At 36.3% G+C, this 15927-nt stretch overlaps 2 protein-coding genes across 3 annotated transcripts in view; both read left to right on the top strand.

Moving 5' to 3' along the window:
- Positions 1 to 2103, top strand: part of LOC135683118 (E3 ubiquitin-protein ligase RNF25-like) — an 11604-nt gene extending 9501 nt beyond the window's left edge. The window contains exon 10 of the mRNA XM_065198289.2: positions 166 to 2103. Within this exon, the coding sequence (XP_065054361.2) occupies positions 166 to 666 (501 nt within the window). The 3' untranslated portion in view covers positions 667 to 2103. The remainder of the gene's footprint in view (positions 1 to 165) is intronic.
- Positions 2008 to 15103, top strand: LOC135683119 (uncharacterized). 2 transcript variants are annotated; one of them, XM_065198291.2, is made up of 8 exons: positions 2008 to 2116; positions 2974 to 3298; positions 3828 to 3960; positions 4132 to 4245; positions 4574 to 4687; positions 5356 to 5469; positions 5837 to 5950; positions 6577 to 15103. In XM_065198291.2, exons 1-8 carry the CDS (start codon positions 2100 to 2102, stop codon positions 6600 to 6602), a joined length of 957 nt encoding a protein of 318 aa, XP_065054363.2. In that variant the 5' UTR covers positions 2008 to 2099; the 3' UTR covers positions 6603 to 15103. The 2 variants fall into 2 exon arrangements, with proteins under 2 accessions (XP_065054363.2, XP_065054362.2); XM_065198290.2 differs by lacking the exon at positions 2008 to 2116 and having other exon boundaries at positions 2291 to 3298.
- Positions 15104 to 15927: the final 824 nt, after the last annotated feature.

Here is a 15927-nt window from a genome sequence, read left to right on the forward strand (position 1 = left end):
GCCTTAAAGTTTAAAAGAGTTTGCTATTTAGCTGGGAGAACGAGGAGCATCTTCTGCCTTTGTATTTAGGACCTGGTTTAATCAAGGCATAATGAGTTTCTGAACTTCATTTTTTAATCTTTGCTAATTAAATCTGAGAGACGTTGTGCATTTATGGCCTTCTAGAAAACAGAGAAAAAGACAGTACCTGAAGAGACAATTCAAGACAACAACTGGACTTCGGGGAATGGAACACAAATTTTAATGAACATTGATCATTGGACTAATGATAGAGTTGAAAGGAAGACTTTAGATACAACACAGGGAAGATCGTCGGGTGGAAAAATTGTAAGTGGGTGTAATAGAAACAATGCTGACCCTATATGCAAACCAAGCAACAGAAATGTAACAGGAAAAGGACCATGTAGGAGCTCGTCACAGGATAGATCTTTCGAAAAGGACAGCACACGGACGAAAAAGCATGATTCTTTTTATACCGAAAGATTAAAATGCAGTGACGGTAGTGTAGCGCGAAATGAACAGTTTAAAAGGCATGGCCAAGGTAAAAGTCGGGTACTATCCTCTGGCCAACCAGAAGCAAAAAGTACAAAATCGCAAGATAGTTTTCCAAATTCTGGGCGAAAAAAAACTGTTAAGCCACCACCCGGATTCAAGCCGATAGATTAGAATTTTATTATTCTGAATCGTCAAATGCACGTATTTGTTTGTTCAGGGTAGGGAAATGGTGCTTTTATTTCGAAAAGTTGCTTTTTAGTAAAGAGAAATAGAACAATGTTTTTCACTTTAAGCCAATGTTTTTCATTAAAGATTCACTACAGCCTTAGGCAATCTTTTCATTAATAAAATCATTGGCCTTTTTATACACCATTTTATTTTATCCTACTCTCAAAAATTTATTTAGGATGTTTTCGTGGTCCAAATCAGTGGGTGTTACATTGATATTTTCATAGAATGTTGGTAAACAATAGTTTTCATATTAATATTTTTTATGATTTTGTTAAACTGGCTCCTCTCAGGCCGTTATAATTTCATCGTTTTTTGAATGAATTGTCGAACAATTGCCTCCGTTAATTTTTCCTCAAAAGCAGAAAGAAGTTCCTGTCAAGGCAAGGTTTGCTCTCAAGTAGAAAGGCAGAATTTCCTTTAGAACAGCTTATTGTAACTAATGCCGAGACTTGATATGCAAACTGCTTTGCGGAGAGTGAATTACTTTCTATGTATAATTTCTCGGCTATAAATTTCCAGTCATTTCTATTTTGTATGTACATTGTCATATATGATTTAACGTATTATAACTTGTTCCTGTAATAATTTGCGAGGTTCAAAGTTATAAAAAAGTAATGAGAGATGATTGGTAAATGTTGAAACGAATCACAAGTCTCTAAAAGTTTCCTGGATTCATTTTAACGCAACCTTTTGATATCTGGTTCTGGATGTCAAGGAATGCCATAATATACAGCACGGCAGTTGTTCTCAGAAATTCATTTAAAGCTTTATATCTCATGTCTTGTAAAAACTGCAAACTACCGATCAGGACATTGTGAGACGTTTTATGAAAGCAAGTTAAAGTTGTTTGTTTATGTTCATGTTTTTCTGTTGAGATATGATAATATAGCTTTCAGAGCTTCCATAGTCAAATTTCGCTTGTTTCCAAGTTTTGTTCAGATGCAAATTGATTTTCAAATTGTCATAAATATGCAATAACTTATAAGAATCTGTGCTTCGTGGGAACGCTTTCATAAACGTGCTTTAAAACATTTTCACGTGAGAAGTACCCAATTGATGCCATTGGATAATTTGATTTCGTGTAAGTCAGTTAATGTATATTTCATAAATTTTACTGGTATCGTTACACCTATGAAATTACTTCTAGAAACTCCCTCAATTATTATTTGTAATTATTATTCGTTTTTCTGGCATGCAACAGGTAAATCTTGATTCTTGTGATTCACCAAGTGTGCACCAAGTTCTGGTGCCAGATAAATATTTAGGTTTTTCTTGTTCAGGACCTTTATTAAATTATGCATGCCGTACTTATGCTCAAAATCGTAAAAACCTTTAATTGATTTCTGTTGTGAAACAAATTTCAATTTTGCAAGATGTCATTACCTCACAAGTAAGCTCGTTTTTTTCTTCCAGTTAACTCTTTCTTATTGCTAAAAATTGAAAATATAATCTTGATACAGAAAGTACGATGTAAAACTTTAAGTGATGTATAAGACTGACAAAAGTCATACATTTACCTTAGATGTTCTTGCTACCTAAATATTACTTACAGAATGTTTTTCATAAACAAATACCTTATTGTAGTTTGCCTATCATTTTTCCATTATCCAAAGACCACATACCTCTTTTTTAAGTTTCAAGTATCACTGTATTTGGAATTGAAAAAGATGGAGTTTGTTTTGCAGTCAACTGGAAACACATATTCTGTTTGTTTTTCCAGTTAATTTGATATGAATGATCAAATATAACTTTAAACTGCCCAATTACGTTCCAATCCAATATTTACATAATAATATAAAGTAATTCGTGCGAGTTTGTCTTTAAATTTGATATATCTGGCTAATGTACCATTGTTGAACCAGACCCTCTGAAAATTGTTGAAAGTGTCTAATATATATTGGTGCCTTCAGTGCAGGGGTGTACCACAAATTCTAAGTGTTTTCTTTTCATTAACAGTTCCATGCACGCTTTTTCTTAGTTTTACCATCTATAGAATTTGAAGGCCTTGTTGTTGACGTATCCATATTTAACATATATTTTAACCAACCAAAAAAGCCTACTGACTCCAATAGAACATCCCAAAATATACAGTTTGCCCCAAAGACAAATCACCAGCAGGCTAGCAGGGCTGAGTACCTCAAAGCCAAGTTTTCATTCATAATGCCTAAAAAGCCAGGCCTTTATTTAATAAGAGGTACATGTTTCTCATTACTTCATGAAGTATATACGAAACGTATTTCTTTTCAGAGAAATTTTTCTATGTTTGGCATTGCCTGTTTTAATGTTTGGAGTGGACGGCCTAATCTTAAGACTGCCATGTCAGACAGAAGCATATTTCACCGTGACAATGGCTTGGAGGTATCTTCAGGATGCCTTGCTTCTGTCACTCCCAAATGCTACAGTACCTGAGTGTACCAAGAGCTGTGTACAGCACCCGAAATGCAAATCCATTAACATGAAAAGCGATAACACGGGCTGCGAACTGAATTCAAAACATCATGATATGCTGGGCACTTCAATGATTACAACAGCAGGGTGGACCTATGTGTCAACTGATTACCAGTCATTGAAGGTACCTGTTAATATTTATCATTTTTTATGTGCAATAATGATGTCAGCTCAGCTAGAAGCATTAGTCCTTGAAATATCATGCAACGTAGATGATTGTCTCCCTGGGGAGATGAAGCAGCATTTGTTCAAAGGTCCATTGGCTTTCAAAACTTTACATTATATTGCGCAGTCAAAATCGATGACATTTTTTTAAATGTATCGAATCTAAAGACGAAGAAAACTTAGAGAAGCATTGGCATTGTCATTAAAACAGCGAGAATTAAACTCAGGTCTATTTGATGCAACCTGGTATATAATGATTAGGATTAATGAAGCGCTATCCAGTAGCTAAACCCTAACAACCGGTGTCTCTGTTGTTAAAAAAACAATCAAGGGATCCATTTTAGACCCTAAAAGTGGGAAGAAATATTTTTAGGACCAAACTCTATATACCCGTGGCTGCTCTGTTACTTAAGGTTAATATACTGAACAGTTTCATTCTCATTTGATCATCATTTGTCTTGTATCACAAATACCTATTTAATACACAGATTGGCCTGACATGCAGATCAGCCTCGTTTTGCCCACCAAATGTCCTTTGCAAAGACACCTGTGATCCTCCATATTATGAGTGTGTTCAGTGTGATGCGTTCCATGAAGGGCTACACTGTGACAGACGTAAAGGTATGCTCTGTGTGACAAATGCAATGGCTTCCGTTATCATTAATATCATGTTTAATTTTTGCAGTTCTTTGGTGACACATTTTGAACTTGGGCATAACCAATGCTCAAACTAGAACACACAATTGTAACACTCAAACTAAAGTTTTTCCTCTGTTTGAACATTTTTTCTAGATTTTGATGAATGCTTGCATTCACCATGCCAAAACAATGGGTCCTGCACTGATCTAACGAAAGATTATCTCTGTAATTGCACTCCTGGCTATACCGGCAAAAGTTGTGAGACAGGTATGTAAAACAGTCCTCTTTTATTTAGCAATAAGTGGAGTGCTCATTCATTTTATAGCAGATCTCATACACATATAAATCTCAGAATATGTAACACCGGAAGAAACTGGAACTTTGATTCGTTTTGTCATGGCCAGTGACACCATAGCCTTCTTTATGATGGGGGAAGAGGATGTTCGTCAGATATGCCTTCTCAGATACGTTCGTGAGTTTCAAGAATGTTTAATGCTTGGAAGCTACTATACAGACATTGCTGGATATCTTCAACAGTGTTAGGATAATATTCTATACTTCTGCTAATATCATGTTTGAATGTCTTATGTTTCAGAAATCAATGAATGTTTGAGTTATCCATGCTTAAACCATGGTCATTGTATTGACCTCGTGAATGGATACAATTGCATTTGCTTGCCTGGCACTACAGGGAATCATTGTGAAACTAGTAAGTATTTGTCTCATATTTTGAAACTTAGTACTACCAACGTACTGAGCATAGTGTATGATAAAATAAGCTACTAGTAAGCTTGTATGTTTTTTCAATTGGTAAACCGAAGTCGCCGTTGTTTTCATAGGCTTTGTTTTATAAGGAAAAGAAGTCTGATTTATTTCAGTCAGAAAATCTAGCAGCTAGAAAACTTTTACTATTTATAGATTTTTAGAAAAGAAGATGATGATGCAGTGGCTTAAAAAAGGCATTTGGGGCCACTTGGGATTTTTCAGCTCTGACTGCCCCCCCCCCCAACACCCTGCAGGAACATTAGTAAAACATCATAAACATTAAAAAAATTGGTAATACAGTATAGACAGAGCATCAAATGCATCTCAACAGACTTTCCAATCATTTAGATTTTAGGTCAATATACCATACAGACTTGGGGTCCCTTGAACTCGATTATCATATCGAGAATACCAGCTTCAAAGTAAAATGATATGGACAATTTTCGCTTGGGGCAGCTAGGGGCCGCTAAAGGTTCAGGGCCCATAGTTTTTTTAGCTAAATGTAACTTTAGTCCGTTACGCCACTATGGTGATGAATGATTGCTGATTTTGGTATAAGTTTGCTTTTTATCATATTTCTTTTGTTTATGTGTAATAATTGTTGCATTCTAGACATTGATGATTGTGCGAGTGGACCTTGCCAGAATGGGGGCACCTGTAATGATGGGTTGAACAAGTATAACTGCACTTGCGCAGGTGGCTTTAGTGGCAAGCATTGCGAACAAGGTAAATTTGATTTGAAATTCTCTAGTCCTACTTTATTATGTCATCTTTTGCTTCAGGCTCCCTGATATTGTGGCTCCAACCTAAGCTTCGTTATGCTAGAAGTGAAGTATTTGATAGTGACAAAAATAATCACCATTTCAGACTCCCTTTCTTGGTCTTACTTTCCTTTTGCCTTCCATTCGGAGCCAAATACGAAGACATTTAAACATGCCCTAGTTTGAAGTTATGGCCATGTATCTTTTACATATAAAGAGTACAGGGACAGTTCGTTTCTTGCTTCATTTCAAACCGTTTAGTTTAGATAAGCGGAAAATTCAATTTGCTTTCACAGATAAATATAAAATTTCCCTAATACTTCTGTTACTAGATATTGACGAGTGTGCCAGCAGCCCTTGTTTGAATGGAGGAGACTGCACCAATCTTATTAACCAATATACCTGCACTTGTGGAACTAACTACAGAGGCACGAACTGCGGGAGGTGTAAGTATCTTTCAACTGCATCATAATGTAGACATTGTCAAGACAGTACGTCCTGATGAATTCATCAATGCAAACACGGCCCCAGTCGCAGTGCCAGCTTCTAGGCTGTGCGGAAGATAAAATAACAATTTTTAGGCCTTGTCCTATTAGCTGTGAGCAAGCTGGCTCTACGAACAGGGAGCGCCAAATTTACCAACTGGGAATGCCCATGGCGAATTTTTGGTTACGTACCGGCAGTTTAAGGAATCATTGCCAAAACATTCCCCCTCCGCCAACAATTTGTCATCTAATTTAGACAAAAAACCAAATCTGTCCTGCTGAAAGCTTGGGGGCGCCTCCATTTCAAACGCATCTAAAAGAATTGCAATGCTTGGTTAAAATTCAATGCAACCTGGTGCCAGAAATAAAAAGATCAATATTTTTCAACAAATCAAATATTAATGAACTTCCTATCTTAATGAACAAATCTAGAAAAATTCAAGTTCGCAAAGCAAAACAGCTAATAGGCCAAACGTTAAGAAAGCCTCTTTTAGATTAATTAGGTCGTTTCGAGATTTCTTGTTTGTTTATCGTATTGGTTAAGTCTTGAAATAAGCTAACTTTTTGATTTCGTCTCTGGCTTTCAGTAAAAAGGGAGGAAGAAGAAGACTGATATCTGTAATCTTCGAAACACAGGATGGTTAATGGCCATGAGAGTCATCAGATACTGGAAAGACATCTTCCATGTAATCTTGCACCTTTTTGCGGTCTTTTTACTTTCTTTACATTTTCCTCACAATTACACTATTATTCACTATTACTTTTGAGACAAAATCGATTACGCTGTGCGGAACTTAATTAATTTGAGGCTAATTTCATTACACTGACACTTAATTCTGTGTGTTTTTTAAAGTGAAACATAACAGACTTATAAGCATTCTTTAAATAAAACCATTGATAAGCATTGGCATTTAAAAGCTACACTGTCGTATGTCGAAAGAAATCAACGAGCTTTAGATTTAAGTGCTGCTCAATTTCGCTGTCATTTTTTCATTCATGTCTACTGTTCATCTAATAAGGCATTCGCTGTAAGGAATTTTGAGGCATTCGGTAATTTTTTTGCAATACACTGCAATACACAATAATTTTTTTGTTTGCTTATCGAGTACCGTGGGGAGCATAGGCGTCAGATCTTGATTGGCTGCGAAAGGAATCGCCAAAGAAGTCCCCATTAATTGAAAGCAAACAAATTGATATTTGATTTGTTCAAGTCGATGGGGACTCCCACTTTGGCAATTCCTTTCGCAGCTAATCAAGATATGACGCCTATGCTACCCAATAAAACTAGAAAGAGGGACACTAGTAGTCTTTGGGACTCTGAATACAATAGTTACTCTCTTTTACAACTGCAACTATTAGCAGCGTTGGGAAATTTGGAGGTTGTTGTACTAAAAATCGAAGAAATTTTTGTTGAAAAACTTCACCTTTCGATGAGACAAGGGCTGCCCTTTTTTGAAGTTGTCTTGTTGTGAATTACTGAAATGGTGAGGGTCATTGCTTGATGATGGCCAAACATTGGTCTGAATTTCAGCTGATAATGCCAGACTTAAACTCAATCTTCAATATGCTGTTATTTATAGAGCCACATGATGGTATCGCGTAGGAGTGTCACATCGCGTTGGAACAAGGGTCTGTCGGCAATTCACTGCTGTTGTGGAAAATCTAATAAATCTGCGCTTTACAGAATTAGCTCTAAGGCCACATCGACATAAAACATACCACACCCATCTTATCGGCGAATTTCTTATCTTACATCTTCCTGAACAAATTCAGTCGCGACGGCCCTGATCTTTTTATGTCAACTTTTTGGCGTCCATGATGAATGGCTCAAGAAGATCTTTCCAAGAAGCCGTTTTTCTCCACCCAGAGCTCTTAATCGCAGTATCATCTATACATCTGGATTTATCCTGCCTGAACCATAAGCTTGCGCACAAAAAAAGGTGGGGTATCTCAATTCGAGTCCTAGATACGGCTTAGTTGAAAAACAAAATTCCAGGCAAATTCCTATATGTACTCCTCTCTTGCTCCAATATGATTATTGAATCAGAGCAGTTTCATATGTTAATCGACCATTTAAAAATGAAATATACAGTAGGCTGGAAAATTGAAGGTATCGCAAGAGAGAAGTGACATTTTGTTGTATTATTTGAAAGGGAATGTTGTCACTTGTCTCTGTTACTTGGTTCCTTGCACAGCCTTAGTTTCACGACTGCAAAGTGAGCCTAGACAGATGTTTGTTTTATTGTTGTTTTGATACGTGAGAAAAGTAGCCTCTCTGTCTGTCCTTACCCTAACCCTGTTGCAGCGGTTATCAGCATTTTGACGCTGCTTGAGAATCGAGTCAACTCCTTGCTCAGAATAAGGTCAACAATCGTATTACTCTAGTTTTCGAGTTTCGACTCTTTTTCAAGAAAGTTTAATACTTATTTAAAGAAGAACATTATAATAGAGGCAGCCATACCCCATTTCTAAAAACCGTGTCACAACCGCACATGCTTTGTACTGTTTCCATGAAGGAAAGAGTCTGTTGAAAACAATAGAAAGCGTTCATCTTTGCTAGTTTTTGAGACATGTCTAAGAATATAAGGTCAAGCTATGAATAGCACTGTAAAGCCTGTACATTCTTAATTTGGTAAATGAATAAAGGTAGAAAGAGCATTGGTATACCGCCTAAGATCTCTATCTCCCTTGATTGCATTCTCACCTTTATTGCATTACACCTATACAATTGATGTAAAAATAAATCAATTAAGTGCAGAATGAATAGGTTTACCAAAGGTTGAATTTGTAACAAATGCAAAACTGCTTGCAAGTTTGTATACCAATTACAATGTTTATTACCCAACCCTATATGGTGCTGCAGCCATCGATATATCTTTTCTAAACTTCTTCTTTACTTCACCAGGAGTCATTGTTGTCTCTTGAATCACAAAGTTCTCTTTGGCCAGGCCCTTCTGGTAAAGCACGTGACTAACAAACAACCTCAACTCGCATGCCCACATGCTCTCGCTGTTATTCCATTCTGGGTAAATGTAAATCTCTGTCCTAAAGTTCTTTGCTCTCAGTTTAGGCTTTATCGAAACTCGACTCTCAAACGATACGCTCGGTGGTGGTATGCTAATTTCTGAAAAATGCACAATCTTTTCAACATCGAAGTATGACTTACGTCGCTCCATTTGATACAAAATTACCTTTTTCAATGTCTTTCCTTTTGCCAAGTTTTCAACAAGTTCCACCAAATAAAGTTGGTTTCACAAAACAGCAACCTCTTTCACTCTTCTCTTTCCGAAGTGCAACAGATGTTTAAGTTTTTAGTTCATAAACCTATTGAGTCGCAAAACCCATTGGCCTTATCAGATTAATATGTAAAGTCTGGGGGTTACGCTAAATTTTATTCAAAATGCAAATTAAAGTACCTTTGTAATTTTATTGAGTCTCTATTTCAAGACAACATAATCCTTCTTAACTGATACGTGACAGAAAGACTGATCTAGGTCAGTTTATTCGCTGAATGCTTTTTTGCACGCTTAATTTCTCTGATGATCTTGTCTGTTCTTTTTAAGTCTCTTAAGATTGGAAGGAATCTTACGAGTACTGAAGCTTATTTGATCTATTTGATTTTAATATTTTTAGGGGCTTTTTAAGAAGCCCCAGAGCCAGTATCAGCACAACTTACAACCCCTTCTTTGCGCGTTGCATGGCGCTGTAATCAAGACAAGCTCCCATTGGTCGTGAAAGTTCTCAGAAATCAGTGAAATTTATCACGTTAACAAAATGGCCTGGAAAATTTATATGCCAATTGCAAAATATTTCTTTTTACAATGTTATTTATACAAACAATTATACAAATAGACACTTATAGCCAGACATTGATATAGAAATAAGTACATTTAAAGCTACCTAAAAAAGCAGATTTGCAAATTAGAACGGTATTATTGTTCACATCAAAGCGTTAAGTCAAACTCATACATTTATATGCAATTTTTTGAAAGTAGTATTTATCTATAAAAAAGCAACCCACCAAAGCTGTGTATTAGTAATTTAAAGGCTGTGTATTAGTAATTTAAAGGCTGTTAATATTTTTTGGCCTCACTTTATTTTTTCATCGTCATTTCGGATGCCCAACTGGGCGCTAGATAATCCTGATCTGGATCCAATTCCAAAATGTAACAAGGATTCCAGAATCCGTCTGAAATCATTCTTGCTGCCTTTGAGAAGGAGGAAAGCATTCAATACCAACTCAGCAATATCACTTGAAAAGAAAAACAAGGTTAAGGATAAAGGTAGTTACACAACGAAAACCTAACTATAGATTTTCATGTAAGCGTCCTGGCATTTTTCAAGTAACAATAAATTGTAACCCTTCGCTGGTAGAAACTCGTATATGAAAACTTGCGTTTTTCTGTTTAGGCTATCCATGTACATATTGCATTAGAATCTTTAATAATTTGAGGTTCAATTAATGCTTATTTTCTCAAATTGTACTTAAAAGTAGTCTTTAAAAATAGTTTCTGTTTCTAGGCTTTTACAGTATTACTGTGAGCAGCTTCTCGTTACAAGGAGTCTCGCCCTGGGGTTTTTTCTTTATAAGATATCCTATAACCTCTTGCTACTTTTTAACGTACTCTCTACTTATTAATCATACCAGATTTCCCCCCTTGGTCCTACTACATATAACGGATTGCGGTGAATTCATCCTGGTTGTCTTCTTTAGATAGATGTGCCGCAAAACTAGCGTAATTCATTTAGAAGCTTTATGGGCAATCCTTTCGATTTTAACACAAATATACTTTGCCGATGGAAGATTTGACAATGTTAAAATTCCCTCTGCCTTAGCGCATGAACCAAAAAGTAAAGCATAATACTCCAATTACATTGGACTAATTGTATTGTACCGCTTAATTTACTCTTGAAATAGAATAAGTCAAGCCTGGTCGAATCTTAACTGCCACTGAAAATTGCAAGTCATTTACCTCAGCCAAAGTGAAATATATCACCGCAAGGAATTGAGGATTTCCCATCTAATCCTTGCTCTAAAGTGTAGGCAAATCTACTCCTGTCTAAGATGCTATAAAAAAGCTGATACCAGAAGAGATTCCTAAATACGAGAATATACCGGATACCAGAATATACCAGATTATACCGGAATGTACCGGAATGCACCGGAATGTACTGGAATATATCTTTGTTTACAACTCAATGACTTGTGATACACAAATAGAAACCTGGTCATATGAGCCTTTCTTCCAAATAACAACCCCTTTACCCTCTTGCTCTACAATACTGACTGAGTATAAGAATTAACTGTTATACTAAGTATATTAGGAGCTGTATATTCTTCCTTGAGCAGCACTATGAGTAAACTTGGTCGTTAAAACGGAATATACAATGCTGAATACCTTACATTCATGAACCTCTACACATTTAATTAATTTTGATAAGAGATAGTCGTTATTCCGGGGTGTGATACACTAAATGACATTATTTGCACCATCACTGATTAGAGCCAAAAACACACAAGGTCAGACGGGAAAATTAAGCCCCGCCTTGTTTTATTGTTATTCTGAGAACTGTCAGAGCTTAAGTATACTGTAAGGAGAAAGGATAAACTATTTTCTAGACTCTGTCACTAATCTTTTTCAAATGGATGTCTTCTACCGTGGAGCCTCCATATAACAAAAACCGTCCGGACCAGTGTAACTGTCCGTTGTATAGATTTGTTCATTGTACAGATATACCTTTAAAGCGTATAGACCATCTGGGACAGAAACATCTGTCCGTTGTTGAAAGGTGGCCATTGTATAGAGGTGTCCAATAATTGAGGTTCTACTGTAGTTATTGAAACCTTTAACTGAATGTGGCAGAGCCAATGCACTTGAAATTTGAAACAGAATTATTAATCATTTCATACCCTATCTTCCTTTTTTCTATTCAAAATAAATAGCGTTTCTTTTGGCGCACTTGTGTTTGATGGAAATCCGAGCAGTTTACTCAGCAACTCTTTCACTGTTTGGCAATTGCTCCTTGTAAAAAGCACCTGGCAGGCATATAAAAGCCGGATTTTAGTGCTCAATTCTTCACCCGTTCTATGTTAGGATGTTAAGATATTAGGTTAAGAAATAAATCCCGTTTGATTTTTTCCTGATCCCTAAAGTGCTTGTTCCATCTAAAAAGAGGTATTTGATCCGATGTTAAATAGGAATGGGAGCAAGTATGGTCATGACGTTTTCTTTAACTTTTTTAACCAATTTTTGATGAATTCATCTTGCTAAAGTTTCTCATCAAACAGTGACTCTTTCCCAGATGTTGTGAAACAAGGGCTATATGTCAGTTTAAGAAACTGCGTTTGTTTTTAGAGACAGGAAACAACTTCAGGCTCACCTGTCTCACATCTCCATTCTCTAAAATGGAATTAGTGATCTTGCTGTTGGTCTTTGGCATGCTTAGTCTTGCAGATATTTTGGCCTTCCTATCCATATATCAAACCTCTTCTGTTATTTTATATAATACGATCTGCTGTCGGTGCCTGGTGCCACGTAACATTTTCTAACTTTGACTCTGTCCTCAACTCCAAGTTCATCTTCCTGTTCAACTTCCCCAAGCATCTCATTCACTCCCTTAATATTCTTTGTCCCATTTTGACAGAACTTCAGCAAACATTGCGCTGAAGATTTGAAATCTTGCATACAAAACTGCATGCTTAGCTTCTACCAGATTGTACCATAGTCAATCTGCAAGACCATAGAATTTATAAGAACCAATAACCCTTCAAATTGTGCGAAGCGACGAAGGAATGAAGCATATATACCCTGAATCCAGGAATTTAATTTTCCGCTGGCAGCGCATATGTTCAGTAATTAACCGCTGACTCAAGAGCAGCACGGTCAGATAAGAGATTCTCTAAAATGTTATCTGACGCAAACACAACAAAAGCAAGAGATATAACTGTTGTAAAAATTTGACTTTGGGCTGTGTAATAGAGTAATACTTTTGGTTTTAATCATAAAACTACATTGATAAGGAAAAGGTAAAGGATAATTCAAAAACCCAGAGGATCTGAGCAATATAGCAACTTGCAACTTCTATTTCTTAACCATAGAATGGTATGGGTAATCATATGGTGGTTGATACTCCAAAATGCTAACATTCAGGAAATTTGCATTATCCTTGTTAATGAGAACATGCTGGACGGGCGACCCGCCACCGTTAAAAAACTCCCTTCCCGAACATCTCTCAGTTTTCGTTGTTACTGGATATCTGAATGGTCCACTGTATACTTCTGTCTTACGGCCAATCAGGAACAGGGGGACTGTGCTACTGAAAAATAATTGGTCACTGCGCTCCAATTTTTTTCTCTATCAAACAAACAACTTGCTTAAAGACTTTTTGTACAGTTGCTTATCAGAATGTTTTAATTTACCCTGCAGTCTTCTAGGGACAGAGAATTTGATTAAACTTTCCGTTTCAACTCTAGCTTGTCAAATACCATAGATATCTGCAAGTACTAAGAGAAGCTTACATGATCATTCACTTGAGCACCTTAAAGTGGCTGGTTTGCCTTGCTAGATCGATTGAAATGGGGTTTAATACTGCTTAACGTAGATCAGTATCCATTTACCCACCTAATATGCTAAATATTTTAAGGTAATTAAGCTTAGCCCCAAGCTAGTAAGTATCAGGGGCCAGAACTGAACATTTCAAATGAAGGCTGGATGGACGTCGTGGCCCACTGCAGCTTTTGGCCCAGTAATTTGAGATATGCGACTGATAAAGAAGTTAGATGAGGTCACTGTCTCGATCTATCTTGATGACATTGCCATAAATTCCCCTTTCAGAAAAGAGATTTCTGAATATAGAATCAATTTTGCAAGAGCAGACCGACTAAGAAAAGAATAAGACATCCAATAACTAAATTATCCAGTAATGTTAGCCTCAAAGCAATGTCCCTTTTGCTCTTAAGATTCCATTGTTCCCTTAGATCCAAACCAAATGTCCTCGAATCACTTTAGGACGACGCTTATATCTTTTAATGACATAGCAATGTTCCCAGAACTGAATCTTCGTAAATTTATTTATTTTAATCGCTAAATTAAGTTTTCAGTTGGAAACTCAACCACAAGCTCGTATCGTGGATTTTGACATTATAATACGAGAATTCCTTTTTTGCAGGCGCCTAGCAGGCAAATTGTTATTGTAAGTAAACTCTGAGTGATATTTTGTTATTATTTGCAGTGGTTACAAGGCTTCTTTCTACAAGAGGGTAATGTTAGAATTTCAGATGCTTTTTAAGCATGAATTTCAGGAGGGCAATTATTTTATAAAAGGATATTGAACAGGCGCTTTGGTGTATTGAACGGAAACAGGATAGGCCATTTTCGTTAGTAGATCCATACACCAAAGTGTGTACAGCTGTGTTGAGTTGAAAATGCATACGGGGGTTTTCACTATTTTATCTTAAAGAAAAATCAGCAATCTATCATGCTTCTCAATTTGAATTTACATTTCTTCTTGGATCACGTAGAATGAGCGAAGAAAAAGAGCCTTTAAATCATTGAACGAACAATGTAACAACATGCTGTTAAATATGCCAGTATTTAATCTCTTATCTGTGGGGAATTATGCACGTCTTATACACTTGAGTTTTGGTCAGGAAATAGGTTTAGTTAAATAGTGTACTGATAATGCTTTAGACATGCAGTTCATTAGAAGATATTTGCTCATGTCGCACAGTGTGTTAATGATTGAGCGTGTCCTGCGGGTATCCCGATCTTTCATACACCTTGCTAAATAATAAAACTTGCTTGATCTTGTGCTTAATTGAACGAAAAGCTTTCACTTAATTAGCATTAATTTGAAATGTCCTCTGTGGATACAAGGGGTTTTCTAGATAATAAACTTATTAATCTCGAAATTTATATTAAGATTGAATTGATCTTGAAAACCTGTTTCTTCGATCATCTCTGATTATTTTGCATGCTTAAACCAATGACACATGATTTTCTTCAATGAGTAGAAGATAATCTCAAATATGAACACAAAACTTCTTCATCAAAAATCCAAATATATCTTAATTTTTTTAATCAAATATTCTGCTGTATTTGTCAAGACAATCCCCATCAGATAAGATAATATTCAAAGCTGGACAAATATTCGTTGAATATGTGCAATTTATGTTCATATGAAATGCTGCAGAAATTTAACGTAAAATGAAATGCAAAAGGCTGATACATCAATAAACATCTTGTTTATATCTGTAGCCATGTCGCAGGTTGTCGTGTGCCTGCACATGTTCCTCTATATCAGACCTACTTGAGTATGGGGAGCGGGGTGGATCGTGGGTTCTTCGAAACGCACTATTTGAAAGGGACATAAGATGATTCGTTTTACTTAAATGAAAGCTCAACATTGTGCAATATTCCGGTCGTTGAATATCTGGTAAATCTGCGAATAAACTATGATTTTGGACATCAATCACTTTTGGACAAACAAGATGAATATGTATCGAATTTGAAATTTAAAAAAAGCTTTAAATCATAAAACTAATGGATATACAGAGATAAAAGAAACTTAATCTTTCTCCTAAGACATGAATGCCATGTTGACCCACTAGATTTCTGGATCACGCAACAACAAGACCTGCACCTTTATCGTTATCTTTTAGAGTTTATTTTTATTCTGCTCCCGGTCGCTGTAAAAGGACTTTCTGGTCAGTTTAGGCACACCCTCTTTTTAGAAGTTCTGCTTTTAACCTATGCTGGACCTCTTTTGTGCATTCAAAGTTTCTGCTGTGTTTTTTTAAGATATGAATATACAGGTATTTTAAATAGAGCATACTAAATAATAAGTCAAAGAATGCATGGAAACAGGGATGAAGACCAGAAAAATGTGCCCTCCCCCCCCTGACTTTTGAGAGCTTTAACCAATGAATGTTAATTAAC

This window comes from Rhopilema esculentum, chromosome 7 (assembly GCF_057945365.1).
Source record: "Rhopilema esculentum isolate cy_ngs chromosome 7, ASM5794536v1, whole genome shotgun sequence".
Taxonomy (NCBI): Eukaryota; Metazoa; Cnidaria; class Scyphozoa; order Rhizostomeae; family Rhizostomatidae; genus Rhopilema; species Rhopilema esculentum.